Source organism: Symphalangus syndactylus, chromosome 18 (assembly GCF_028878055.3).
Source record: "Symphalangus syndactylus isolate Jambi chromosome 18, NHGRI_mSymSyn1-v2.1_pri, whole genome shotgun sequence".
Lineage (NCBI taxonomy): Eukaryota > Metazoa > Chordata > Mammalia > Primates > Hylobatidae > Symphalangus > Symphalangus syndactylus.
Genome location: NC_072440.2, coordinates 22132100 through 22157768, shown reverse-complemented (window position 1 = coordinate 22157768; position 25669 = coordinate 22132100). Strand labels below are relative to the sequence as shown.

The following is a 25669-nucleotide window of genomic DNA, read 5'->3' as shown; positions in this document are numbered from 1 at the left end:
GTGGTGCAGGCTTCAGGTGGGCTGCAAAGCCACCTCCCCCGACCAGAGGAGCCCTCCCCACGGAACTCAAGGGCTGTTACCTGTGATGTCTGACATGCTGCTGAAGGATCTGGGCAGAGAGAGGGCAGGGAGGGGGCAAGAGGTGAGGCACAGTGGGCACTCTGCCCCGCTCCCTCCTCCTGCCCCCACATCAGATAAATGTCTCACAGCCCCTAAGCAAACGCAGGCTAGACTCAAGGTGGGGTCCCAGGTACAGGGCACCCATGCCACCTGGCTCCCCTAAACTCCCAGGGCAAGAAGTTAATGTCCTGGCCTCTGTCCAGTGTTGTTCCACCTACAATGCCCTGGCATGCCCTTCAAAGCCAGCTCTTTCAATGCCACCTCCTCCTGGAAGCCACCCCTGATCTCTCACCCCTCACCTCACCCTCACTTGCCACCTTTGTGATTTGTGGCTCCCAGGTACGCCTCCTAAGTTAAGCCATGACCTCCTCATCAGACGCCTCCTTGGGACAGATTCACACAGATCAAGGCCATACTGACCACAGCCTCCCGGGGCCCAGCCTCTCACCAGTAAAGGAATAAATCAAGGGCTGCTTACAGGGGAAAAGCAGTGACAAGGATCGCGCCCCAGGAGGCAGGCTATCTCCCGCCCTTGGTCTTGCCACCAGAGGGTGCGCCTTGGTTTTTCCGGTCCCTATTTGCTGCTGATGCCCAAACCTGGGGCCTGGCTTTCTTGCCCGAGGTCCCTTATACCTTGAAACATTCTCCACGCCCCCTAGTCCTGAGCCATCAAGCTTCTCCTTGGGTATAGCATCTTCAAGGCTTGTCCCCCAGTGACTCTCCCGCCAGGATTGCTTGGCTGGGACTGAGTTCACTCTGCCCATCGGCCTTGTCTTAACCCTGACTTTGGTCGCCCCTGTGACTCACAGGGCCTGGGTTTCCAGAGCTCCAGCCATCTGAGGGCAATAAAGGGAAGTGAGTGCCTAGACTTGACTTTGGCATTGCAGATTCTGGGAGGTGGTTGTTCAGGCAACGGCAGCCCCACCTCCCTGGGCGTCTACTGCTATCCCTAGCCATCTCACCTCTTAGGGGGTGCGGGGTCCTCCTCACGCTGCCGGCGGAGGATGGAGCCGGCACTGGGGGGGAAGGGCAGGATGGAGAGCCGGTTGATCTCCTTTTCACTGTCTGTGGCTTCCTCCTGCAATGCCATGACAGGGCCTGGGTCACCCCCACTGCCCAGCACCATCCCAGTCCTCAGCACACCTGGTTTGTGCCCATTCCACAGATCAGAAGTAGGGCCCAGAGCAGAAGAGTGGGCTCTGCAAGATTATAGTGTGCGGGTGGCTCCCCAGGCCTCCTGGCACCTATGCCTGGCAAGGAAATGGTTCTGGGTGAGCTTCAGTAAAGTACTCGGCCTCCCTGCGCCTCACTGTCCTCACCTGTGAAATGGATCCTTCAGAAAGCACTCTCTACATTAGTAATAATGCTATAGCAGCGTCCCCCCTCATTTGGGATGGGGCAGTTGTCTTACCGAGTTGTGAGGCTCAGGTCCCCCCATGACAGCAGCCTCCCCAGTTGCTTCTGGGCCTCCCAGAGGGGAGGTGAACTCGCTCAGGCTCCAAGTGCTGCTGAGGTTGGAGCACAGGGAATGGGAGGAGGCACAGGCCTGGAAGAGGGAGAGGCAAGGAAGGAGGTGAGCAGTGCTAGGCCCATGCCAGCCACAGTCCTTTACTGAGCACCTGCCATGTGCCAGCACAGGGACAGATCCCTGTCCTTAGGGAGCTCACAGCCTAGAGGGGGAGACAAACTGTAAACCAGCAGACATATGAACAAAATAGCCCCAAGCTGAGACAATAGCAGAAGGAAGGTGCCTGGGGCATGGAAAACACACAAAGACCCTACCCAGCCTGGGAGTCCAAGTACTCTCCAAAGAAACTGTGGTTTGAACTGAGAACTCAAGGGTATATAGGCGCTAAGTAGGTCAAGCTGGCATGGTCCAGGCAGATCAACAGCATGTGCAAAGGCCCTGAGGCAGGACTGTGATGCATTCCAGTTGAAAGACTGGAACCCACAGAACCAGGCGAGAGGACAAGAGGAACCCCATCCGCAGGGCCTCTGGGCCATGAAAAGGGACTCTGTCTTTACCAAACAGCAAAAATGCCACTGGGGGTTTAAAAAAAAAAAAAGTCATGGATTAATGCTGACTTTTCCTATATTCCTCCAGGCCCCAGTGCTTCAAACACCAGGCCTGCAGAGCTCACTGTCAGGCAACTCAAAATAAGAAAACGCAGGCTGGGCGTTCGCGCCTCTAATCCCAGCACTTTGCGAGGCTGAGGCAGGAGGATCCCCTTGAGGTCTGGAGTTTGAAACCAGCCTGGCCAACATGATGAAACCCCCGCCCCTCCTGAAAATACAAAAAAAAACTTAGCTGGGTATGGTGGCAGGCACCTGTAATCCCAGCTACTAAGGAGGCTAAGGCACGAGAATAACTTGAACCTGGGATCCAGTGTGGGTGATATGGCAAGATTCTATCTCAAAAAAAAAAAAAAAAGGAAAAAGCAGAGCTCCCGGCAGCAGCCTGAGGGCCACCATCCAATTTACAATGGGTCTGGGACTCCAGCTCCAGTGCCAGCTGGCTGTGTGGCCTTGGGCAAGCCCCTGACCCTCTCTGGGCCCTGTGCAATGAGAGGATTAGACCAGCTGGTCTCTGAGGGATGCTTAGGCCCATGTTAGTCCTGACTAGCTGGTCTCTGAGGCCCAGGTTTTACATTCTAACATGCACACAGGCACTCAGGCAGCCAGCCTTCCCGAGTTAAATGCAAAGACCAGCTCCAAACTATTCTTAGTGTCCCAGAAGCAACCCCAGAAACTCAGAGACCAACATGCCCCCCCGCCTGCTCGCCAGCCCACACCCACCCCAGCCTGGGTTCAAGTTCCCGCCCCTAACTGAGGGCTCTTCCCACTTCCCCCAAGCTTCCTCCCCTGGCTGAGGTCGCCCACCAGGGCCAGCACGTTCCCAGCCCTGGCCAAGAGCTCCTGCCAGGACCCCAGCCTTCCTGCCAGGACCCCCACAATCTTGACCTGCTCACCTTGAGGCAGGTGCCACCCTGGGCCCGCTGCAGCTGCACCTCCAGCAGAGCCTTGGTGCCCTCCAGACTGGTGAGCGTCGTCAGCAGCTCATCCCGCTCCGCCTCCAGGCCCCGCACCTGCTTGCGGTACTGGTCCTTCTCGATGAGGCTCTGTGAGTACTGCAACTGGATCCGGTCACGGCTCTGGATGGCCTAGGGTTGGGGCAGGGGAGGCAGCAGCTGAAGGAGCCACCTTGGCCCAGCTTTCCTGGCCTGTGACTTGGAGAATGGGGACAGTAAGGAGAATGGCAGCTATCACGTACTGAGCACTGGGTGCTGGGCCCTGAGCTAAATTATCAGCTCATTTAAGTATCTTCACACTGCCGGGCGCGGTGGCTCACACTTGTAATCCCAGCACTTTGGGAGGCCGAGGCGGGCGGATCACGAGGTCAGGAGATCGAGACCACGGTGAACCCTGTCTCTACTAAAAATACAAAAAAATTAGCCGGGCGTAGTGGCGGGCGCCTGTAGTCCCAGCTACTCGGAGAGGGTGAGGCAGGAGAATGGCGTGAACCCGGGAGGCGGAGGTTGCAGTGAGCCAAGATTGCACCACTGCACTCCAGCCTGGGCGACAGAGCGAGACTCCGTCTCAAAAAATAAATAAATAAATAAATAAATAAATAAATAAATAAATAATATATCTTTACACTAACTGGCTAAGTTAGACACTATTCATATCATTATTCTCATTCTGCAGATTGGGGAAACCAAGCCAGGAAGGACAGAGCTGGGATTCAAATTGGGCAGTCCATTTGCAGAATCCAGGCTCTCACCATTTCACCAAGAACTGAAAACTTTTCCACAAGACCTGCTGTGTGCCAGGGGCTTCACTCCCAGCATCCCAGTCAGTGGAGAAGCCAGGAGTCAAACCCAGCCCACTGCATCCAGTGAAGACCAGGGGCTCCAGAGCTAGGCCCATGGTCCAGACCTGTCACCTATGCCTCAGAGAGAGCAGGGGGGTAGCCCCATAAAATGCAGATTCCTGGGGCCCACCCCAGACCACCTGAATCAGAATGTCCAGAGAATGAAGCCCCAAATTTGCACTTTCAAGCTTGCCAGGGGATTCTGAGGGCATTTCTAATATGTAGACTTCAGCTGGGCATGGGAGCTCATGCCTTTAATCCCAGCACTTTGGGAGGCTGAGGCAGGTGGATCAGTTGAGCCCAGGAGTTCAAGACCAGCCTGGTCAATATGGTGAAACCCTGTCTCTACTAAAGATACAAAAATTAGCCGGGAATGGTGGCATGCCTGTAATACCAGCTACTTGGGAGGCTGAGGCAGGAGAATCACTTGAATCTGGGAGGCCTCAGTGAGCTGAGATTGCACCACTGCACTCCAACCTGGGCAACAGAGCTAGACTCAGTCTCAAAAAGTAATAATAACAATAATATGTAGACTTCAACTCCTCTAGTGGAATTCACACTTGGTTAAGGACAAAAACCTCCTGCCCTTCCCTGCTGCACATGGAATCTCACACAAGGAGGCTCGGGGACCTGGTGGCACTGGCCGGAGGTCCTCAGCCCACCCCACAACCTTGGCAGGAGACAAGGGTCATAGTGCCCAGGGACTGAAAGCCAAAACTTTTGAGAATTTCTTCATCGGCTTCTATTTGTAAGCACCTCCCCTGTGCTGGCCTTGTCTTTGAGATGGAGAGAACAAGGGATTCAGAAATGAAGACACCAGGACCAGCTTCTGTAACTGCCACAGGAGCTCAGATGAGGCCAGCAGGTCCAGGGTGTAAGGTTGGTATCTCAAGGGCTCCAGGTCCCCTGTCTGGTTCCCCCAGCCTTTGTGACCCGTCCTAACCCACCAGGGAGCTGCTAACGTCTCTTTCTACCATTCTAGTCCCCTCCATTGCTCCTTGTCTCCTCCCATATGAGAAGCAGCAACTGGCCCAGGGCCTCGTACACGCAGGCTGGGCTCACCTGGTCTCGCTCCTTCTCAATCTCCTCCAGTTGGGCCAGGACAGTGGCCATGCGGTGCTTGTACAGGTCACAGTCCTTCTGCAGCGTGCGGTGCTTGAGCCGCAGGTCTTCCATCTCCTGCAGGTACTGAGGGTGGCATGGGGCAAGGTCAGACCACAGGGCTGGGGACCACGAGAAAACTAACCAGCAGGTGCCCAGGAGGGCCAGCGAGAGACGCTCACCAACAGTCTGAGACCCAATAATAAGTCCCCTCCTGCCCAGTGGAGTGCTCTGAGCCACTGACTTTACCTCACAGGCCCTCAACTGCCTAATCTGTAAAATGAGAAGAATGATCATCATTTCACCCATCCGGCCACCCTTGGCCTCCCCACTCAAACTGCAACCGGCCCCTTCCCCAGCTCTGCGTCTCCCACGGTGCTCATCGCCTTTGACTACATGAAATAGCTGACGTGGGACTGTGTATCTCACATACTGCCGGTCTCCCCTGCTGGAGTTCCCCCTCAAGGAAAAGGCACCTTTGTTTTGCTCACTGTGGCGTCTCAAGCGCCTAGAAGGGTGCCTCCGTCAACATCTGAGAACAAATGAATGCAGTTCTCAGCATGGTGCCTACGTCAAGCAGATGCTCAGGGAAGGCGTGAGCACATGACCCTGCCTGACACCCTCCCCCACAAGGGGCAGGGCATGGGCAGGGCCCCACCTGGTCGCGCAGCTCCTCGGCCCACTGCAGCTCCCCCTGCACAGCGTGCAGCTTCTGGCACAGCTCCTGCCTGCTGTCCTGTGCCTCCCGCCAGTCATGCTCTAGGATGTCCAGCAGGATGCGCTCGGAGCCCGGGGCCCCCGGCCGGCTCACCTCCTGGGGATCACAGGGCAGAGCCACCTCAGGGTCTGGCTAGGGGCCCACCCTTGGTGTGAGATGGAAGGGGACACGCAGCTCTCAGCCCTCCAAACCCACCTGACGAGCTCTGCCATGCTGGCCTGGGGCCTCCACCCTCTCTGGATCTCTGTCTCCCCATTGGCAGAGGGGATGGGGCCCCACAAGCCCTACCCACCCTCCAGGGAGCATCTGGGGTACAAGTAAGCTAATAAGCTAAGTGGATGAGGGTGTGACTGCACAAGTTCAGCCAGGATTATTCCTAAACAAGCACCGGGCACACACTCATGCTCTGGCCCTCACCCACCATCCAGGGCAGCAGACGGCGGCCATTTCCAAGGCCTATTCCCACCCCCATGACTAGGGGTCTTCAAGGGGCTGAGCCTGGCCCATACAGGTAGACCCTGGGCCCAAGATCTTACCCCCAGACCCACACCCCAGCCAAGTGCCCCAACCCCATGAAACGCACTGGCTCCCATCCCCCACTTCCTGTGTGGAACAATGGCCAGGAGGCAGGCCCACGCAGCCGCTGACCTGCCACTGACCTGCCACAGGACACTAAGCAAGCCCTGGGGCCACCAGACCACACCCTCTACAAATCAAATTAAAGCTGGGGCCCCTTCACCAGAAAAATGCTCACACTCAAAACCAGGGGGACAGTTTTAGGGAGTTTGGAGACCTTCTGGAGGCTGCTCACACACCCTAGACCAGACAACCAGGGACAGCCACTTGCTAAGGGCCCTCAGCTCAGAGCTTCAGGCAAGAGGCTACCGGGACTCCATCCAGATCTCAGATTCCTGGTTCTGAAATCCTCAGCTTCCCAGGCCTTGGGAGGATAGGCAAACAGCAAGAGGGCCTGTTTTCTGGGTCTGACCCCTGCCCCCACTCCATGTCCACGAGCCCCGGCCCTGGTACCTGCTGCAGGCCCTCCTGACCACCCCTCAACCCCCATGCCCACAAGCCCCGGCCCTGGTACCTGCTGCAGGCCCTCCTGACCACCCCTCAACCCCCATGTCCACGAGCCCCGGCCCTGGTACCTGCTGCAGGCCCTCCTGACCACCCCTCAACCCCCATGCCCATGAGCCCCGGCCCTGGTACCTGTTGCAGGTCCTTCTGACCTCCCCCCACCCCCATGCCCATGGGCCCCAGCCCTGGTACCTGCTGCAGGCCTCCTGACCTCCCCCAGCCTGTGCCCATGAGCCCCAGCCCTGGTACCTGCTGCAGGCCCTCCTGACCTCCTGTCAGCCTGTGCCCACAAGCCCCAGCCCTGGTAGCTACTACAGGCCCTCCTGACCACCCCCCACCCCCGTGCCCATGGGCCCCAGCCCTGGTACCTGCTGCAGGCCCTCCTGACCCACCCCCAGCCTGTGCCCATGAGCCCCGGCCCCAGTACCTGCTGCAGGCCCTCCTGACCCCCCCTACCCAGCCTGTGCCCAGAAGCCCTGGCCCTGCTACCTGCTGCAGGCCCTCCTGATCCCCCACCCCACAGCCTGTGCCCACGAGCCCCGGTACCTGCTGCAGGCCCTCCTGACCACCCCCCAGCCTATGCCCACAAGCCCTGGCCCTGGTACCTGCTGCAGGCCCTCCTGCAACTCCCGCAGCGACGCTGTCAGCCGCTGGTTCTCGGCACGCAGCTCAGAGACGAGGTCCACATTGTCCGGCTCCTTCTCCTTCTCCTTCTCCTCTGCCCCAGGGGGCGGCCCCCTGGCCCTTCGCAGCAGTGCACACTCTTCCTCCAGCCGACTCACTTTGAGCTTGAGCTGATCCACCTGGAGCCCAAGACATGGGTCAGCCCAGAGGGGGACACACTGGGAGCCACAGGTTACAGGGGTAGGAAGACCTGCTCCCTCACTCCTGGGTACCTCCCAGATTCCCAGAGAAGCCGAAGCAGGAGTCCTCCCCAGGCTTGTCTATGAAAACAGGACAGGCTGGACAGATATAAAACAAACAGGGCTGAGGAAAGAGCAGTGGGTAGCAAGGCCAAGGACACCCTCCCAGGGGAATCCACTCTAAGAACTTGTGGGCGGATGTGCTGCATCACGACATGCTGTCTGTCCTGCAGTTCTGACACTGACTCTCGTCAATTTAGCCCAGTATTCTCATGGCAGAAAAGGAGGAGGGCCACATCAAGAAGGGGGGGCCAGGCACAGTGGCTCACGCCTGTAATCCCAGCACTTTGGGAGGCTGAGGCGGGCCCTCAGCAGATCACCTGAGGTCAAGAGTTTGAGACCAGTCTGACCAACATGGTGAAACCCCGTCTCTACTAAAAATACAAAAATGAGCCAGGCGTGGTGGCACATGCCTGTAGTCCCAGCTACTAGGGAGGTTGAGGCACGAGAATCATTTGAACCCAGGAGATGGAGGTTACAGTGAGCCAAGACTGCGCCACTACACTCCAGCCTAGGCAACAGAGCAAGACTCTGTCTAAAAAAAAAAAAAAAAAAAAAAAAAAAAGAATAAGGGAAACCAGGCCAGGTGCGGTGCTCACGCCTGTAATCCTAACACTTTAGGAGGCCGAGGCGGGCGGATGGACACTAGCCTAGTTAACACAGTGAGACCTCGTCTCAACAAAAAAAATTTAAAACATTAGTTGGATGTGGTGGTGCGCGCCTATTATCCCAGCTACTCAGGAGGCTGAAGCGGGAGAATCACTTGAGATTTGGGAGGTTGAGGCTGCAGTGAACCATGATCATGCCACTGCACTCCAGCCTGGGCAACGGAGAGAGATCCTGTCTCAAAAAAAAAGAAGAAGAAGAAAAAGAGAGGAGTAGGGAGGAGGAGGAGGGAGGGGAGGAGAAAGGGGTGAGGAGGAGGGGGAAGAGGAGGAGGGAGGGGAAGGAGGAGGGAGGGGGAAGAGGGAGGAGGAGAAGGAGGAGGAGGAGAAGGAGAAGAAAAAGGAGAAGAAGGAAAAGAAGGAGGAGAAGGAGAAGGAGGAGGCGGGAGGAGGGCAGAGGAGGAGGAGGAAAGAAGGAAGAAGGAAGAAAGAAGAAAGAAAGAAGGAGAAAAAAAAAAACAGGGTCAGACCCCAGCTCCGTCTCTAGCTCAGTGTGACCCTGGGCAAGTCATGGCCCCTCTCTGTGCCTCAATCACCCCATCTGTACCGGGGGTGTGAGGGGAGAGGAGGGCGCAATGGTTTTGAGAGTTGAGGGTCTCATGCAGCCCAGGAACCAGACGCTCCCCGCAACAAGCCAACATCTCACCTCAACACTCTCAGAGACTCAGACTTGGTCTGGTCCACCCTGAAAGGAATTCCTAACAGAGCCTCCACTCCAGAAGATTTGGCTGTTGGTTCATCTCTCTCAAGAGCTCCACGTCCAGGGTTCAGGTTTCAATTTTGCTACTTCTAGGTTCTGTCATCCTGAGCAAGTCACTTACCTCCTCTGGGCCTCAGTTTCCTTATCAGTAAAATGGGCCCAGTCAATCCCCTGGCCCCATCATTTGCCTCCCAAAGGTGTTGCAAGAATCAAACAAGACAGCAAGTGGACAGAGGCCTCTAAACTGTGAAGGGCTACAGAGCTGCCACGGTGTGACCGTGGCTGTCTTCACAGCTTCAAATAAAATCCCATGCCCCTAACCAATCACCAGTTTGGAGTGTGCAGCCAGAAGTTGGCCTGGTATGGTGGGTGGGCAGCTGTGGGGTGACCACCAAGCTGGGAGCAGACATGCATGGCCAGTTTGCTGGACTATGAGTGCACTCAGCCAAGCATGACGCATGTGGGGTCTGAGGTGGCCAGACAGTGACAAGAGGGGCAGCAGGTGGCAGGCCATAAAATGAAGTAATTGTTGGGAAAAGGTCACAATGACTTCTGGTGCTACAGTCAGGCATGCAATATTTGGTGCCCTAGGAGTCCCCTGGCCTCTCTTGGGAAGTGACTTGCTAGTCCCCCAGCCTTGAGAGGTTAGAATGGCACCCCCACTCCACACACACACACACACACACACACACAGGTCTGGAGGCTGGGTCAGGCAATTCCACAAATTAACAGTCCACTCCTCCTCCTCCGCAAGAGACTCAGAAAGAAATTCATGACTCCCGCATTCCTTTCCACTCACAAAACATGCTTTGTGAACAGCCAGAGAAAGACAGCTCGTTACAAGGACAACTGTGGTCACACCCTCTCAGCAAACCGCAGCCACACACCAGGGCCTCCTGCCTGACCCCTGGCCGGCCAGCTTCCCTAATGAGCTCAGAGGACAGGACACCTGGGAGTCTCCGACGAGCAACAGGAAATACGGATGCATTTAATCCTGGCATACAAACTCACTGAGCACAAAATTATAGCGTTCGTTCCTTCAGTTTATGTTGCTTAGAAATAACAGCTCATTAAATTTGCACCTTATAAAACAGGGTATTAAATCCCAGCCGCCACACACCTGTCCATGGGAGGTGGGGACGCAAGCTGCCAAGCCAGGCACGATCAGCTGCTCTGTTCAGATCCATCTGCAACACCTTTGTTAATTTTGGAGCAGAAAAGCTCCAAACATAAATTATAAATTAAGGTAAATTTATAGTAGATAAATTTAATTTCACTTCTTTTTTTTTTTTTTTGAGACAGAGTCTTGCTGTGTCGCCCAAGCTGGAGTGCAGTGGCTCAATCTCGGCTCACTGCAACCTCCACCTCCCGGGTTCAAGCAATTCTCCTGCCTCAGCCTCCCGAGTCCCTGAGACTACAGGTGCGTGCCACCGCGCCCGGCTAATTTTTTGTATTTTTAGTAGAGACGGGGTTTCATCACGTTAGCCAGGATGGTCTCAATCTCCTGACTTCGTAATCCACCCGCCTCAGACTCCCAAAGTGCTGGGATTACAGGCATGAGCCACTGCGCCCGGCCAATTTTACTTCTTAGGTCCCTAAAATAGGAAAAAGCAGCCACTCTGCCTAGAGGCAGATGACCTGCAGACTACAGAGGCACCTCCAACCATCTCTTTTCCATCCCCCTCCCCTGTCCCAGCAGCCCCCAGATGCCACACACACAAGACATCTCCCAATCCCATCACACCCAACCCAAAGGTGGGACAAGCCATGCGGGCTGCAGCCCCTCCCAGTACCCCCAGACCGCAGCCCTCACGCCGTCCTCTCTGAGCAGCAGATTATTTCTCCTGAGAAAACCCTACAGCAAGCCCCATGTCTGTTTCAGAAAAAAGGGGAAGCCCTCTGGGTAAAGAAAGGGGAGCACTCCTGCCTGCCAGCCACCACCCCTCAGCAGTGCTGAGAGCCAACTCAGAAATCCTTCAATCTGGCTGAACACAGTGGCCCACGCCTGTAATCCTAGCACTTTGGGAGGCTGAGGCGGGCAGATCACCTGAGGTCAGGAGTTTCAGACCAGCCTGGCTAACATGGTGAAACCCCATCTCTACTAAAAATTTAAAAAAAAAAAAAATCAGCCAGGCATGGTGGCACACACCTGTAATCCCAGCTACTTGAGAGGCTGAGGCAGGAGAATCGCTTGAACCTGGGAGGCGGAGGTTGCAGTGAGCAAAGATCTGGCCACTGCACTCAAGCCTGGGTAACAGAGCAAGACTCCATCTCAAAAAAAAAAAAAATCCTTCAATCCCGGGACATTGGGAAAGTGCTCTAACCAACTTCTCTGTGCCTCAGTTTCCTCCTCTAGAAATGGGGAAGATAGTGTTGTCCACCCCAGCATAGGGTGGCAGGAAAATTAAAGGGGTCTGTGCATGGCAAGCACTGAGGATGGTATCTATAAAGCACAAGGGCATTTTATAATTGTTACGTCATCCTTACCTGTGATGAGGATGAGGAAACTGAGGCACAGAAAGGAAAGCCCACCCCATGCCACATGGTTTTTCACAGTAGAGCAGGCCTGGGACCTGTGTCCCTGTCCCTGCCCACCACTCCTCAGAAAGCCTCTGTCTCCTGCCACACACCACCCAGGCCCTCGAAAGATAGCCTCAAGGTCATCTCACAACCTCAAACCAGCCACCTACATCCTCAAGCAGGACCAGCAGCCTGGACCCTTCAACTGGTGGCCTCAACACCCCCATCAGGGCTCACCTCCCCAAGATATTGACCCACCTGGCGTGCACAAACCGAGGACTGGCACACCAGTGCACCCACATCTACAGCCTCACAGCCACCTGCAATGCTGTAGCCACGGCCCAAGGCTCCTGGGGTAGGGAGGCTTCAAACTCCACGGTCAGAACCCACTGTGCAGCCTCGAGCAACATGGCTGGAGAGAGCCTCCTGCGTGCTGTGCGGCTGGCACTGCTAAGCCCTTGACGTGGAGCAGCTCATTAAATCCTTGGAACAACGCCCGGTGGCAGTCAAATACCAGTATTATCCCCCTGCTGAGTCCCAGTCAGAAACCAAGAAAGTGAGATGCAGTAGGAGGCATGGCCTCACTTGCTGCTGGAGGGAGTCAGGTGAGACTTCCACAAAGGGAGCAGGCGGAACAGCAGCGTGGGAAGGGGGCTGGCACTGGAGCCAGCCGGACCCGGTTCAAATCCAGGCTGTGCCGCTTCCTGGCTCTGTGACCTTGAGCAAGTCCTTTCACTAATCTGAGTCTCAGAGTCTGTATTTGCAAATGAGGACTTGGCGTATGGTGCTTTGGGGAGGATTAGAAGACATGATGTTTATAACCTGTGTGGCTCTTGATAATAATATCAACAATGGCTACTGATGACACAAGTCGTGAGCAGTGTGCTAGGGACTGTACATGTTTGAAACTGTGTCTTAAACTCACCGGGCCAGGTACGGTGGCTCGTGCCTGTAATCCCAACAATTTGGGAGGCCCAGGCGGGCAGATCACCTGAGGTCAGGAGTTCGCGACCAGCCAGGTTTACATGGTATGTGAAACCCCATCTCTACTAAAAATACAAAAATTAGCTGGGTGTGGTGGCAGAAGCCTGTAATCCCAGCTACCCGGGAAGCTGAGGCAGGAGAAACGCTGGAACCCAGGAGGCAGAGGCTGCAAGGAGCCGAGACCACGCCACTGCACTCCAGCCTGGGCAACAGAGTGAGACTCTGTCTCAAAAAAAAAAAAAACAAACAAACAACTTACCAAATCCTCATAACCCAACATTTCTTGGCCCCGGCCCTACCAACGTTTTAGGCTAGGTAATTCTTTGTTGGGGACTGTCCTGTGCCCTGCAGGGCGTTTGACAGCATCCCTGGCCTCTACACACCAGATGCCAATAAATCCCCACTAATTGTGACAACCAGAAATATTTCCCAGACACGGCCAAATGTTTCTAGGGGGTCAAAATCACCCCCCATTGAGAATCACAGTCATAACCCAATGAAGTAGGTACACCGAGCACTAAAAGGACTTATCCATGTCAAAGAGCCAGCAATGGTGGCTCTGGGACACAGGCTGGCTGGCTACTACATTGCAAAAGCTGCCCCTTCCCTTGCCTCCCCAACCCATCTCCCCAGGGCCTACCGCCAGCTGCAGGTCACGGCTGCGAAGCACAGCCGAGTTCTTCTCCTCACTGAGCTGTGCCAGACGCATGGCGATCATGTAGTTCTCATCCTTGAGCCGCAGCAGCTCCAGGCTGCCCGCCTCCCAGTCCTCCCGCAGCCGTTGACAGCGCTCCTGAGCCTGCTGCTGGTCCCGCAGCCGCTGCTCCAGCCCTGCCCGCTCTTCCTCGAGCACCCGGCCCCGGGCCTGCAGTTGCTGCTCCCGCTGCAGCTGGCTCTTGCGAGCTTCCCGCAGCCGTCGCACCTCTGTCATCAAGAATTGGGTCAGGCCCTCAGGCCCCTCCTCATCTGCCAGGACAGAACAGGGGACAGAACAGGCAGCTCAGGCAAGTAAAATCCAGGAGATAACATACTGTGTCAAAAAACTCAAACCATAAAAACACTAGAGGGAAATTCTGGAATATATTTGTAGAATTTGGGAGCAGGGGAGGTCTTCCTAAACAACACACAAAATCCAGGAGTTATAAGAGAAAAAAGATGGACAAATCCATATAAAAATGTTTAAACCTTTGAAAAATGAAAGATGTAACAAAGTTAATAAGCAACAGAGTGGGAGAAAATATAACAAGAACTCAGAGCCATAATATATAAAGAGCTCCTACAAATCAATAAGATCAACAACCAAATAAAAATATGGACAAAAACTATCAATAGGCAAGTCCCAAAATAAAAAGTTAATAAATACAGGAAAATATGCACCAACCTATCAATAATAATTACAGAAGCTACTAATATTTGTTAACTTCATTCTTTGTGCTAGACACATCTTTATGACAACACTATAAGGTAGGTACTATTATTGTACCCATCTTAAAGACAGAAAAAGTGAAGCACAGAGCAGTTATTTACCCAAGGTTTAATAACTAGTAACCTGTGAACTGTATCAATGAAATATAAACTTAAAACAACAACATTATTTTTTACATATCAGAATGGCAAAAATGTTTAAACATGATCCCCAGGATTCAAATGGGCCCTTACACACTCCTGGTAGGAGGTATGTTGATTTAACAGTTAAAATACAGAATCTTTGAGAAATTCTTCTCAGAACCTCTTCGCCTGAGACGCATTTGCACAAAAACGCACATACAAGGATGTTACCGCATCGTTGTAATAATACAAAACTGGAAACCTAGGTATCCATCAACTGGAAATGGGTTAAATGAATTATTTCCTAACTTCACTAATGAACAGTATGCAGTCACTTAAAACAAGTGTATGTAACACAGGTGAAAGAATCACTAAAATCAGTTGTTCTAAGAAAAAGCAAAATACACATGTAGGTGTGTGTGTGTGTGTGTGTGTGTGTTTTATATAAAAAAATTCAGCTGGGCACAGTGGTTCATGCCTGTAATCCCAGCACTTTGGGAGGCCGAGGCAGGCGGATCACGAAGTCAGGAAATCAAGACCATCCTGGCCAACATGATGAAACCCCATCTCTATTAAAAATAAAAATACAAAAATTAGCGGGACGTGGTGGCTCATGCCTGTAATCCCAGCTACTCGGGAGGCTGAGGCAGGAGAATCGCTTGAACCTGGGAGGCGGAGGTTGCAGTGAGCCGAGATCGCGCCACTGCACTCCAGCCTGGTGACAGAGCAGACTCTGTCTCAAAAAAAAAAAAAAATTCAAAGTCACCTGGAGCCTCTGTATTTTTTTACATAAAAAAACTATACATCTGTGTATGTCAGACATATGTCTGAAAACACTATCAGGAAGAAAAGGCCATGTTAAGCATGTGGCTCTGAACTTGCCATAACAGCACTAGCATCCAGGCCCAGCCTCAGCCTACCGTGGGGCCCTGGGCAAGCCCCTTCAGCCTCTCCATGCCTCAGTTTCCCTTACTGTTCAACAGGCATAGTGGGAGCGCCTCCCTAACAGGGATGGGGAAAGAAGCCTGTGCACTGGAGTCGGAGGTGCAAGCATCCACCGCAGATCCACTCACCGAGGATCATGGAGCAGCGCTGGGCGGGCTCCTGGCCCGTGAGCAGCGTGAAGTGTTCGGGGTAGTAGAACTCCAGGGCTTCCAGGAAGGCCTCATAGCCCCTCTTGCCACGGCAGCGCAAGATGTCCATCAGGCGCCCTAGAGAGCAGTGGGGGGATGTACCCAGGGTCTAGGGGAGGGCCTCCCCAGATGCCTGGTTGCTTCTGCCCCCACCATGCTCCAGGCCCACGTTCCCCAGATTTTTGAGCCAGTGACACACACAGGGACCTGTCCTAACACATCAGGGAAGAGAAGAGAGCCATTCTGCCACAGCCAGGGGAGCACATTCCCTCATGACTCCTGGGCTCCCAGAGCTCCCCAACACCCCCCACAGACACAGATGCCGGCCCGCAAATGCAGCCTGCCTTTTCAATGGCACAGAGAAGCCCTCTCTATCCCCAGAAGCAAAGAAAATACTTCTCCCATTGGCCGTGCCTGAAATTCCACCATTAAAGACCATTCCATCATGCCTTTGTGAGCTCTAGTTCAAAGGCACACCCTGTGGGAGAGAGGACCCTCGTAAAGCTGAGACGGGTCTTGACACTTGAAAAAGGACTCCCCCAGGAGTGTATGGTGCACAGAAGAGGGGACAGACAGAACTCGGAGATCAAAGAGCGCAGGAAAGGTGCCAAGTCCACCGGCTGTGACCGGGAGGTCCCGGGCCCAGCCGGCCCTGGCAGCCACATCCAACCCTCTGCTCTAATGTGGACCCAGGAAGTGGGAGAGAACCCCAAGAGACAAAACTCTGACCCCAGTGTGGGCAACGCGGATCGCCAGGGCGCGTTGGGGAGGGGGCAGGCTGGTGGGCATACCCAGCCCACTCTACTGATGCGGAGACCGAGCCCCAGGGCAGCAGAGCCCTAGCTTCGCGCTCCACGGCTGTGGGCGCTGCGCCCAAGGGCACGGTCGCCCCAGGTCGTGGCCCACTCGGGAACCGCGGCTCACCGGTGCGGTTGACGCGGCACGGGAAGCGGTAGGTGCTCAGCACCTCCTCCTCGTCCTGCTCGTCGATGACCCGGCACTGGCGCAGATACGGCGTGAGCTTGGCCGGGTTCAGGGCGCGAGCCAGCCGGTGCCGGACGCCCTCGATTCGCTCCCACAGCGCGTCCTCCTCCGCCTCGGACCCCGAGCCGGCCCCGGCCTCCTCCTCGGCCTCCCCCGCCTCCGCCCGGCCCGGCATGGCCGTGTCCTCAGGGTCTGCGGGCAAGAGGCGCACGGGGGTCGACCAGGGCGCCCTAGCGCTAGATGTGCGGCCAAGCACACCCCGGGGCGTCGTCCGCAGACCTGCCGTCGGGGGCGCGCCCCGAGCTCCCCGCGACTCACCCCGAGCTCCCCGCGACTCACCCCGCACGCTACAGCCGCCTCGGGCTCCCGGGTCCGCGCTCGGGCGGCGGCTCCGCCGGCGCAGGGGGGCGGTGCCCGTGGCGCCCCCGGCTCCGCCCCCGTCCCCGCAGCCTCCTGGGCTGCCCGGGCCTCCCCACATCGCCGCCCGCCCCGGGTCGTGCGTCCGGCCCCCGGCCACCCCGCGCGTCAGTCCGCACGCCCTCCCTCCCGGCCGTCCGGCTGCACCTCCCCCTGCTTCCTGTTTCCCGCCGGCTCTCCAGCCCGGCTCGGCGGGGTCCTGGCCGCCCGCCCACACCTGCCCGGCCTCTGGGCGGGGCGGGGCGGGCAGGCGCACTCACACCCCCCGCGCGCCGCGACACACCTTCCCCGGGCCACGCGCATCGCCTCCCCACGCCCACAGCGCGCCCGCCCGCGCGGGGCTAGCCGCTCACGCCCGGCGCAGCTCACGGGCACACAAGCTGGGCTTGCCATTCCCGGGTCCCCACATACACTGCAGGCGCCGGAGCTTCCCTGGAGCACAGGACAGCCCCGGGGGGGACAGCAATGGGCAGAGGTCATGGGGGCCTTCTGCAAGATGGGGGTCTGAACCTGCAGGGCGGCACTGCCAACTCCCCTCCTACGCAAACTCCCGTGGCACTTGAGGACCAGGGACCCCACAATTCTCAAAGGGTATTCCTCCAGGTGTTGGTCCCAGAGATGCTGGGGGCGGGCTGTGACTAGCGATCCATACTCCCGCTCCCGCCTGGGAGGCCGGTGGTCTGTTACCATGATACTGGCCGAGTCTACACGGTATCTGCTGGTGCATGCGATACAGTCTCGCTATGCATTAGAAGCTGCCAGGTACCTGCTGCCAGGGAGGAACAGAGGAGGCACAACCGGTACAGGAAAGAGGTGTGAGCTCCCTAAACGCCTTCCACAACTTCTGAATTAGATGCCGTGGACATAAGTATTACTTATCCAAAGAATTAAGGTTTCAATCAATAAAGGCTCTGAAAAGCCCTGCTTAAATTAAGGCCGGGGGCGGTGGCTCATGCCTGGAATCCCGACACTTTGGGAGACCGAGGCGAGTGGATCACCTGAGGTCAGGAGTTCGAGACCAGCCTGACCATTATGGCGAAACCCCATCTCTACTAAAAATATAAAAATTTGCCGGGTGTGGTGGTGCGCGTCTATAATCCCAGCTACTCGGGAGGCTGAGGCACGAGAATCGCTTGAACCCAGGAGGCGGAGGTTGCAGTGATATGGTGCCACTGCACTCCAGCAGCCTGGGCAAGAGTGAGACTCTACCTCAAAAAAAAAAAAAAAAAAAAGGTCCAGCAGTAAAGAAACAGATTTAACTTTATATATCCTGGTGTCCTTTTCCAAACTTAATTAACCACAGCCTTTTTTTGGTTTAGATTTGTTGTACATTTGTTTTTGCTTTGGGTGTCACCCGTTTACATGCAGAAGAAATGCTTTGGGAGAACTGAATTCTAGTGCAAATTCCTCAATTAACAAAGGAGGAAGCAGAGCTCAGAGAGGGCAAGGAACTTGCCCAAATTCACACAGCGAGGCCACAGTGGGAATAGGCCGGAGCCCAGCCCCTGGCCTCTGTCCTCTCCAAGCCCCGAGTCCAGGCACACACCAGGCCTCCCTTTCAGTACGTCCTTTCCCTCTCTGTGGCATTGGTTGCCCTCCCACGCAGAGCGGCAGCTCCTCCCGCCAGCAGCCCTACTCCTCGTGAATATTTTTAACTTGGCCAGCAGAGCGGGATGGACACCTTGGAAAATGAGGCTATAGTTAATTATTTTTTCATCAAGAAGCTAAGCAGGGCCTAAAGATAAGGCACAGAAGCCAAGAGGTCTCTGCAGATAAGTGGACAGAGAAGTGAGGGCAGACTGGATCTGAACAGGCAGGTAGCTGGGTACACTGAGCGCCCCTGGTGCCCGGCATTCTAGGGGAAGCGACAGAGTTCCTGTGGGCACCACACTCCCACATTCACATGTACAATTATACAGGCATGCACACGCACCGTCACATACACATGCACACATACACACTCACCCACTGTGGGCATCAAGCCAGGCAGGAGGCAGACAGGGGCGCACCCACTTCCCCACAAACATCTGAGCCTCCTCATCTTTCCCCTGTCCCTGGGCATCCATATCACCCAGTGTGCAAGCGTGTGATTAGGCACCACCTTCATTATTGTCCTCTTGTGAGTTCTGCTACATTCATCTTCTCTCTATAGCTATGCCGGGAAGGCGAGCAGAGACTACAGCAGGGACACAGAGAATCTAGACTTTGTACCAGGGGTCCTGGGTTCTATCGCGGGCTCACCACTATGAGTATTGTTCTTCTTTGAGTCTCCATTTCCCTGTCTGCAAAAGGCAGGCGGTGAGTAGTCCCAACCACACCTACAAAGGCAGACAGTCCAGGAACAGAGAGTGCCCTGGAGACCAACATTCAGCCTTAGCTGCATCTACTCGGACAAATTCCTTCCCCTCTCAACTTCTACATCTGAAAAATGGACAATAGTCCCCCATGTGCAGGGACTGCCTCTGAGTTGCAGTCTCTCCATATGTGAAGTGGGTACAGGAATGTCAGTCCTCTTCCCAACTCATCAAAAGGCATGCCTCCATGTTTCAAACCAGTCTGAGTCCTACCACCTGTAGCCCCACTGGTCTAAGCCACACACGCCCCCACAAACTACCACTCACAGGGCTCTGGGCTATGGTATGTTCTCCACTCTGCAGCCTTAATGATGTTTGTTTGGTCTGGGAGGTTTTTCTGAGACAAGATCTGGCTCTGTCACCCAGCCTAGAGTGCAGCGGCCCAATCATAGCGCACTGCAGCCTTGAACTCCTGGGCTCAAGCAATCCTTCTGCCTCAGCCTCCCACATAGCTGGGACTACACATATGCACCACCATGCCCGGCTACTTTTTTTACTCTTGGTAGAGAGGGGTCTTGCCATGTTGCCTAAGCTGGAAAGAATGATGGTTTTAAAAACAGAACAGGTTTTTCTCTGGCTTAAAACCTCTTGATGGATTCCACCAAACTGGAATAAAATGCAAACTGCCCCCAGACCCTGCTGGCTCCCCCGCCTCCCACTTCCCACTGCCCCACTTGCTCACCAGCCTCATTCTGTTCCTGGAACCTCTTAGCTTTTTCCACTTCAAGGCCCTTGTCCAGCCTGTTGCCTCTGTTGGGACTGCTTGTCCCTCCACTCCTGGTATGGAGGGTTCCTTCTAGCTTTTCAGGTCTCAGATCAAATTTCCCCTCCCTTGATTCAGGAGCACCCCCCAGCACGGAGTTCCATACACCCCATCCAAGCCATTCTGTGCTACGTAGGGGCCAAAGGACGGCTTCTCCTTCTCCCTCTAAAGGTTTGCCGGAAACGCGCTGACAATAGGCAGATAAATAGAAGAAAAAAAGCATAAAAAATGTATTTAACATGCATAGCACAGGGGAATCATAGGAGAATGATTACCCAGTAATCCACTGAGGTCCAGACGTTTATATCTGCTTCTTCACTGGGGAAGGGGAGATGGGGCTGTAGGAGTGAATGATTGTTAGGAGGCATTAATGGGCCTGGGAGGCAGACATTATCTTACAGGTGATTTTCTTTGGAAATTGAATGGGACCAAAGAAGAAACACTCATTTGGGACAAAGTTTGTCTGGACTCTAGATGTGGTGTTTAATTTTCTCTTCCTCTGTGATATGAATTTTAATCTCCGGTTAATGAAATTTCAGGGAAGCGATAGAAAGCGATCGTGTTCCTCTTTGGGGGTCCAGTTTCTAGTAGATAAGGGAACTTCAGAGAACAGCCTCCTCCTGTGCTTTGGGAGAGACAGAGGATTGACAGACAGGATGGGGGAAAGGTGGGCAGAGAGACTTTGAGGCTGCGTCTTTATTCGGCCTGTCAAAGCGCCATATTTGGCAGGTATCACTTTCTGAACCCCGAGAGCTATTTCCTCTCTATCTGACATTTTCCTGGTGCTTGCTTTGCTGCACCAGGAAAATGTCAGCAACCTGTGTGTTGCCTACTTCCATCCCAAGAACAGAGCCGTCCTTGGCTAGCAGGAGTGAGTTGGAATATTCCAAGAGTGGTGAGGATGAGGAGTGGAGCAGGGAGAGAGAAGAGGTTGAAGGAGGATTGGAAGGGGGGCAGACAGAGCAAAGGCCTTGAAGGTCATTATGAGGACTTCGGCCTTCACTTTTCTCGGTAGTAATACTCTGCTATCATTGTCTTCCACAAATCAGCCACAAAGGCCACAGAAGCAGGGATCCCCCTTTTTGTTCTTTCCTTCAAGGATGCCCCTGGCCCAAGCAACCCTTCCGTTCCTCTTTGTCAGCCTCTGATTGCATCCAGAAATGTGGGTCTGGACTTATCTAGTCCATAAGTCTGGGTGCCTGGTGAACCTGCGCTCCCTGACCCCAGCCGCCAGCCTCATCTCGCCTCCTCTGGCCATCTCTTCACTAGGATCAGGGCCTGGGCCGCATGGATCCCAGCACAGGACCTGGCATTCAGGTGTTCGGCAGGAGATGAGTGAGTGAGCCCAAGAGTGGGGAGAATTCCTGTGATGAGCTGCACTACACCACAGCCAGAACTCCCAGTGTTCAAATTCCAGGACAACGTGTGCCTGTGATCTTGGGCAAGTTCCTAAACCTTTCTCTACCCCTCATCGAGGGGCTCTAGCACAGCCTGAGCACAAGACAGATGCTAAATGCCCATCCTCAATTGAATTCGTCCGGAGATGTCGCTTCCCCTCCCCATTGCCCAGTGTCCCCCCGGGGCACCTTTACATAGCAGCCTTCCCTAGGTCCTATTTTTTTTTTTTTTTTTTGAGACGGAGTCTTGCCCTGTCACCCAGGCAGGAATGTAGTGGCGCTATCTTGGCTCACTGCAACCTCTGATCCCTGAGTTCAAGCAATTCTCCTGCCTCAGCCACCCTAGTAGCTGGAATTACAGGCGCCTGCCACCACGCCCACCTAATTTTTGTATTTTTAGTAGAGATAGGGGTCCACCATATTGGCCAGGCTGGTCTCGAACTCCTGACCTTGTGATCTGCCTGCCTCGGCCTCCCAAAGTGCTGGGCTTACAAGCGTAAGTCATCGTGCCCGGCTCCCTAGGTCCTATTCTATGGGACTGGAGAGAGAAGAGGCTGGGGAGGCTATTGTGTGCAATCAAAAGAGTCTAGGCTGAAAGGGTCCTTAAGACCTTTATTTTATAGCTGGGCACAGTGGCTCACACCTATAATCCTAGCACTTTGGGAGGCCAAGATGGACAGATCACTTGAGGTCAGGAATTTGAGACCAGCCTGGCCAACATGGTGAAACCCCATCTCCACTAAAAATACAAAAATCAGCCAGGTGTGGTGGTGGGCTCCTGTAATCCCAGTTACTTGGGAGGCTGAGGCAGGAGAATCGCTTGAACCCGGGAGCCAAAGGTTGCAGTGAGCCAAGATGGTGCCACTGCATTCCAGCCTGGGCAACAGAGCAAGACTCTGTCTCAAAAAAAAAAAAAAAAAAAAAAAAAAAAAAAAAAAAAAAACTATTATTATTTTATAGATATTGGGGAAACTGAGGTCGCAGTGGCCCAAGTGAGCCATGGGTTCCCCAAGGCACAGAAAGCAGAGCACAAGGAAGCGAGATAGGAACGGCCAAAGGGATGGCGCTGGCCCTCCAGTATCAGGTGACTGCATCTCCCTGAGAACCGGGGACTCCTGCAGGGGCCAGAGGAAGGGTGGCCCTGTCCCCAACTTCCCTTTCTCCTATGGCCACCCCCAGCAGCCTTGACAGCAAGGAGTAGAAATGCTGACCCACCCTCACCCTAATTCAGACCAATTACGGAGATGTGTGCCGACTGCCTGGCCTTGGGCTGGGCAAGGAGCTGGGTTAGGCTGGGGATATCCAGGGATGGGGCAGGAAGCTGTGCCAGGAGGTGAGAGATGAGGCTGGGGCAGGCTGGGAAAAGGCAGAGAAAACTGAAGCTGGGCTCCCCAGACCTGGCTCCCCTCACTGAGGCTGTGCCATCCAGCCCCATCCCTGCCCTTCTCTGTGCCTCAGTTTTCCCCTCTGCACCACAAGGTGGTTGGAGGGAGATGCTCACCCTAGCAAGCCCCCTGCACCTGAGAGGAGCTCCCAGGGGGCCACAGGACACAGCCAAGGGCGGCCATGGGAGCTCAAGCCACCTACCAGCATCTCCATGGAGGAACGCTGCCTAGGGCCCTGAATTCCAGAGAAGAGCCTGTGGAATCACTGGGGCTGAGTCAGAGGAAAGGGCGGGCCAGGGGAGCCACCACTCTGAGTCACTGGGGCTCCACGGGCTGGCGTGCCTTCCTCTGCCGCCCACCCAACCACGGAGTCCCAACCACGGAATCATCCTGACCTGGATTCAGATCCCAGATCGGTGAGGTTGTGAGGTCACGACCCTGGACAGGACTGATGTGTAGAGACAATCATGGTTGTGTCTGATTAAATGAACGACTTTATGTAAAGTGCTTGGCACAAAGTTGGCACTCAGTGACAAACACTTCGCTCAGTAGCAAACAGTTTGAGCGCTTACTATGCACCCAACGTATGATGTACAAGCATTTTCCAGGGTTAGCTCCCTAAATCTTCCTAATAAACCCAGGAGGTAAATCCTCCCATTCTCCCCACTTTTCAGATGATGGAACAAGTTTGGTGAGGTCCTACAGTGGGCATGTGTGGACCTGAAAGGGAATTATCACTGATGTTAAGTGTGGGGTGAGGGCCTGCCTTGCCCCGCCCCTCACCCTGCAGCCCAGGTTGTGACATTCCCCCACCTGCCAGCACAGACCCCTGCCAGTCTCTGTGCCCAGCCCTGTTTGTTGCCCTGAGGCCCCAAATGAATGGACCAACCCAAGCACTGCTTTGAGGAAGCAGGTTCATACCCAACCACTTTAAGCTGCTGGCAGCGATGAGAGGAGGAAATCCTTGACTCTGTCCGGGGGCATCAAAAACTAAAGCAGAAGAAGAGGCAAAAGAGGAAAGGTGCTCCAGGCAGGAGGAACAGTCAGTGCAAAGGCCCAGAGCCCAGAAGTCTCATGCCAGGCTCCCACAGGGATCCTCACCCTTCGCTTGCTTTAACTTGCACCGTTTCAGTCCTGTTTGTCCTTGTTCCCATGACTCAGGCGCCCCCCGCACAGGGGAGGAGGAGCTGGTGAGTGGGCCGTCCCTGCCTGGAAGGCTGGTGAATAATTGTCCCACTGGGGTTCACACTATGGACTGTGCCAGGTGCCGAACTCATTCCATCTCACGCTACCCCGGGGGCGGGGCCTGTGACTACCCCAGCTCCAAGTGAGGAGGCCCAGGCTCAGGTAAGGCCACAGGCAGAGCACCCCGGTCCCACCCAGCCAACTACGTCAGCCTCAACATGCTCTTGGGACAATGAGCAGCCTCTGTGGCTGTGGAAACCCAAGTTGAAATCCCTACTCTGCCCCTCTTTTGTTACTGGACTTTGGGGAGTTGACACCTCCTTTCTTGGCCCCATTTTCCATCCCTGTGCAGTGGGGGCAGCCTGAATGAAAGGGACTGCAGCATGGCCTGGGGTCAGGAGCATGGGCTCGGGAGCCGGAGCGCTGCATTCACATCCTCTCTCTGGGCCTCAGTCTCCTTATGGGGAGGATAGGAGCAGTGTCAAATGACAACACGCTTAGTTTAAAGATCTGATTGGCTTTTAGGGCTGGGTGCAGTGGCTCACACCTGTAGTCCCAGCACTTTGGGAGGCCTAGGTGGGTGGATTGCTTGAGGTCAGGAGTTCGAGGCCAGCCTGGCCAACATGGTGAAACCTCGTGTCTACTAAAATACAAAAATTAGCTGGGTGTGGTGGCAGATGCCTGTAATCCCAGCTACTAGGGAGGCTGAGGCAGGAGAAGTACTTGAACCCGAGAGGCAGATGTTGCAGTGAGCTGAGCTAGCACCACCACACTCCACCCTGGGCAACAGAGTGAGACTCCATCTCAAAAAAAAAAAAAGATCTAATTGCCTTTTATTTGCAATTCTAGAATCAGGCAACACCTCCCTCTGTGAAATAGAAGGGAGATTCCAATAAGCTGAACAGAGGATGTTAGCTTTTTTATAGGCAGAGAGGCGCTAAAGAGGGCAGAGACAGAGAACGAAAAACGGAATGGTTGTTTCACAGTTACTTTCCTTGTAAAGAGTTAGAGCAGAGAAGACTTCCTTAGGCCAGTGACTCAGGTTGACTGGAAGCTCCTGTTCTCTAGAGAAACAGACCCATTTCAAAGTTCAGTCTGAGCACGGAGCTCTTAGCACAAGTGACTCCTTTCTGATTTGGTCTGGTAGGATGGGCCTAGTACAGGAGGCTAGTCTGAAACAATGGCCTCCCATGCATTTTATTTAACAGCACCTACCTGTTAAATAAACACATACCCCTGTTAAATAAATATATAAATAAATACAGCACCTACCTGTATTAACTCATTCTGAGGACAGAATGAGTTAATACACATAAATAGCTTAGCACAGTGGCCTCCACATAGTAGGTGTTCAGCATAGTGTTGGCTGTTGTCATCTATGAGTATCCTATCTGCTGGGACAACCCATGACCAGCAATCAGGGTGGTAGCAAATTCTGCTCATTCCCCCCTCCCCCCACCCCCGGCACTCCCATGCCCATCCTGGCCTAAGTCCCGCACACCTGGCCCCAAAGACACCTCTGGACTAGCTCCACCCCTTTGTCTGGAATGCTTTTCCCTCCCCTTTCCTCATGCCCGGCTCCAAAACACCCTTTGGTTCTGTGCTCACAGGTCCTCTCCTCAGGGAGGTCTCCCTGCCCACCCAGTAGAAAGGAGGTCCTCCAATTATTTTATTTTTTTATTTTATTTTATTTTTTTATTTTATTTTATTTATTTTATTTTGTTTTGTTTTATTTTGAGACAGAGTTTCACTCTTGTTGCCCAGGCTGGAGTGCAATGGTGCGATCTCGGCTCACTGCAACCTCCACCTCCCAGGTCCAAG

General features: G+C 54.5%; 1 protein-coding gene across 2 annotated transcripts in view; it reads right to left on the bottom strand.

The window, feature by feature from the left end:
• CARD10 (caspase recruitment domain family member 10) overlaps positions 1 to 16984 on the bottom strand; it is a 30070-nt gene extending 13086 nt beyond the window's left edge. The window contains exons 1-11 of one of the 2 annotated variants that reach the window (XM_063623060.1): positions 16912 to 16984; positions 16288 to 16539; positions 15304 to 15441; positions 13323 to 13648; positions 7496 to 7693; positions 5751 to 5906; positions 5054 to 5179; positions 3090 to 3281; positions 1532 to 1666; positions 1083 to 1198; positions 81 to 109 (exon numbers count right to left, since the gene is read on the bottom strand). In XM_063623060.1, the coding sequence (XP_063479130.1) occupies positions 81 to 109; positions 1083 to 1198; positions 1532 to 1666; positions 3090 to 3281; positions 5054 to 5179; positions 5751 to 5906; positions 7496 to 7693; positions 13323 to 13648; positions 15304 to 15441; positions 16288 to 16522 (1651 nt within the window). In that variant the 5' untranslated portion in view covers positions 16523 to 16539; positions 16912 to 16984. Of the gene's footprint in view, positions 1 to 80; positions 110 to 1082; positions 1199 to 1531; positions 1667 to 3089; positions 3282 to 5053; positions 5180 to 5750; positions 5907 to 7495; positions 7694 to 13322; positions 13649 to 15303; positions 15442 to 16287; positions 16540 to 16686; positions 16804 to 16911 lie in introns of those variants that run through there. The other variant, XM_055253576.2, reaches the window with a different exon arrangement.
• Positions 16985 to 25669: the final 8685 nt, after the last annotated feature.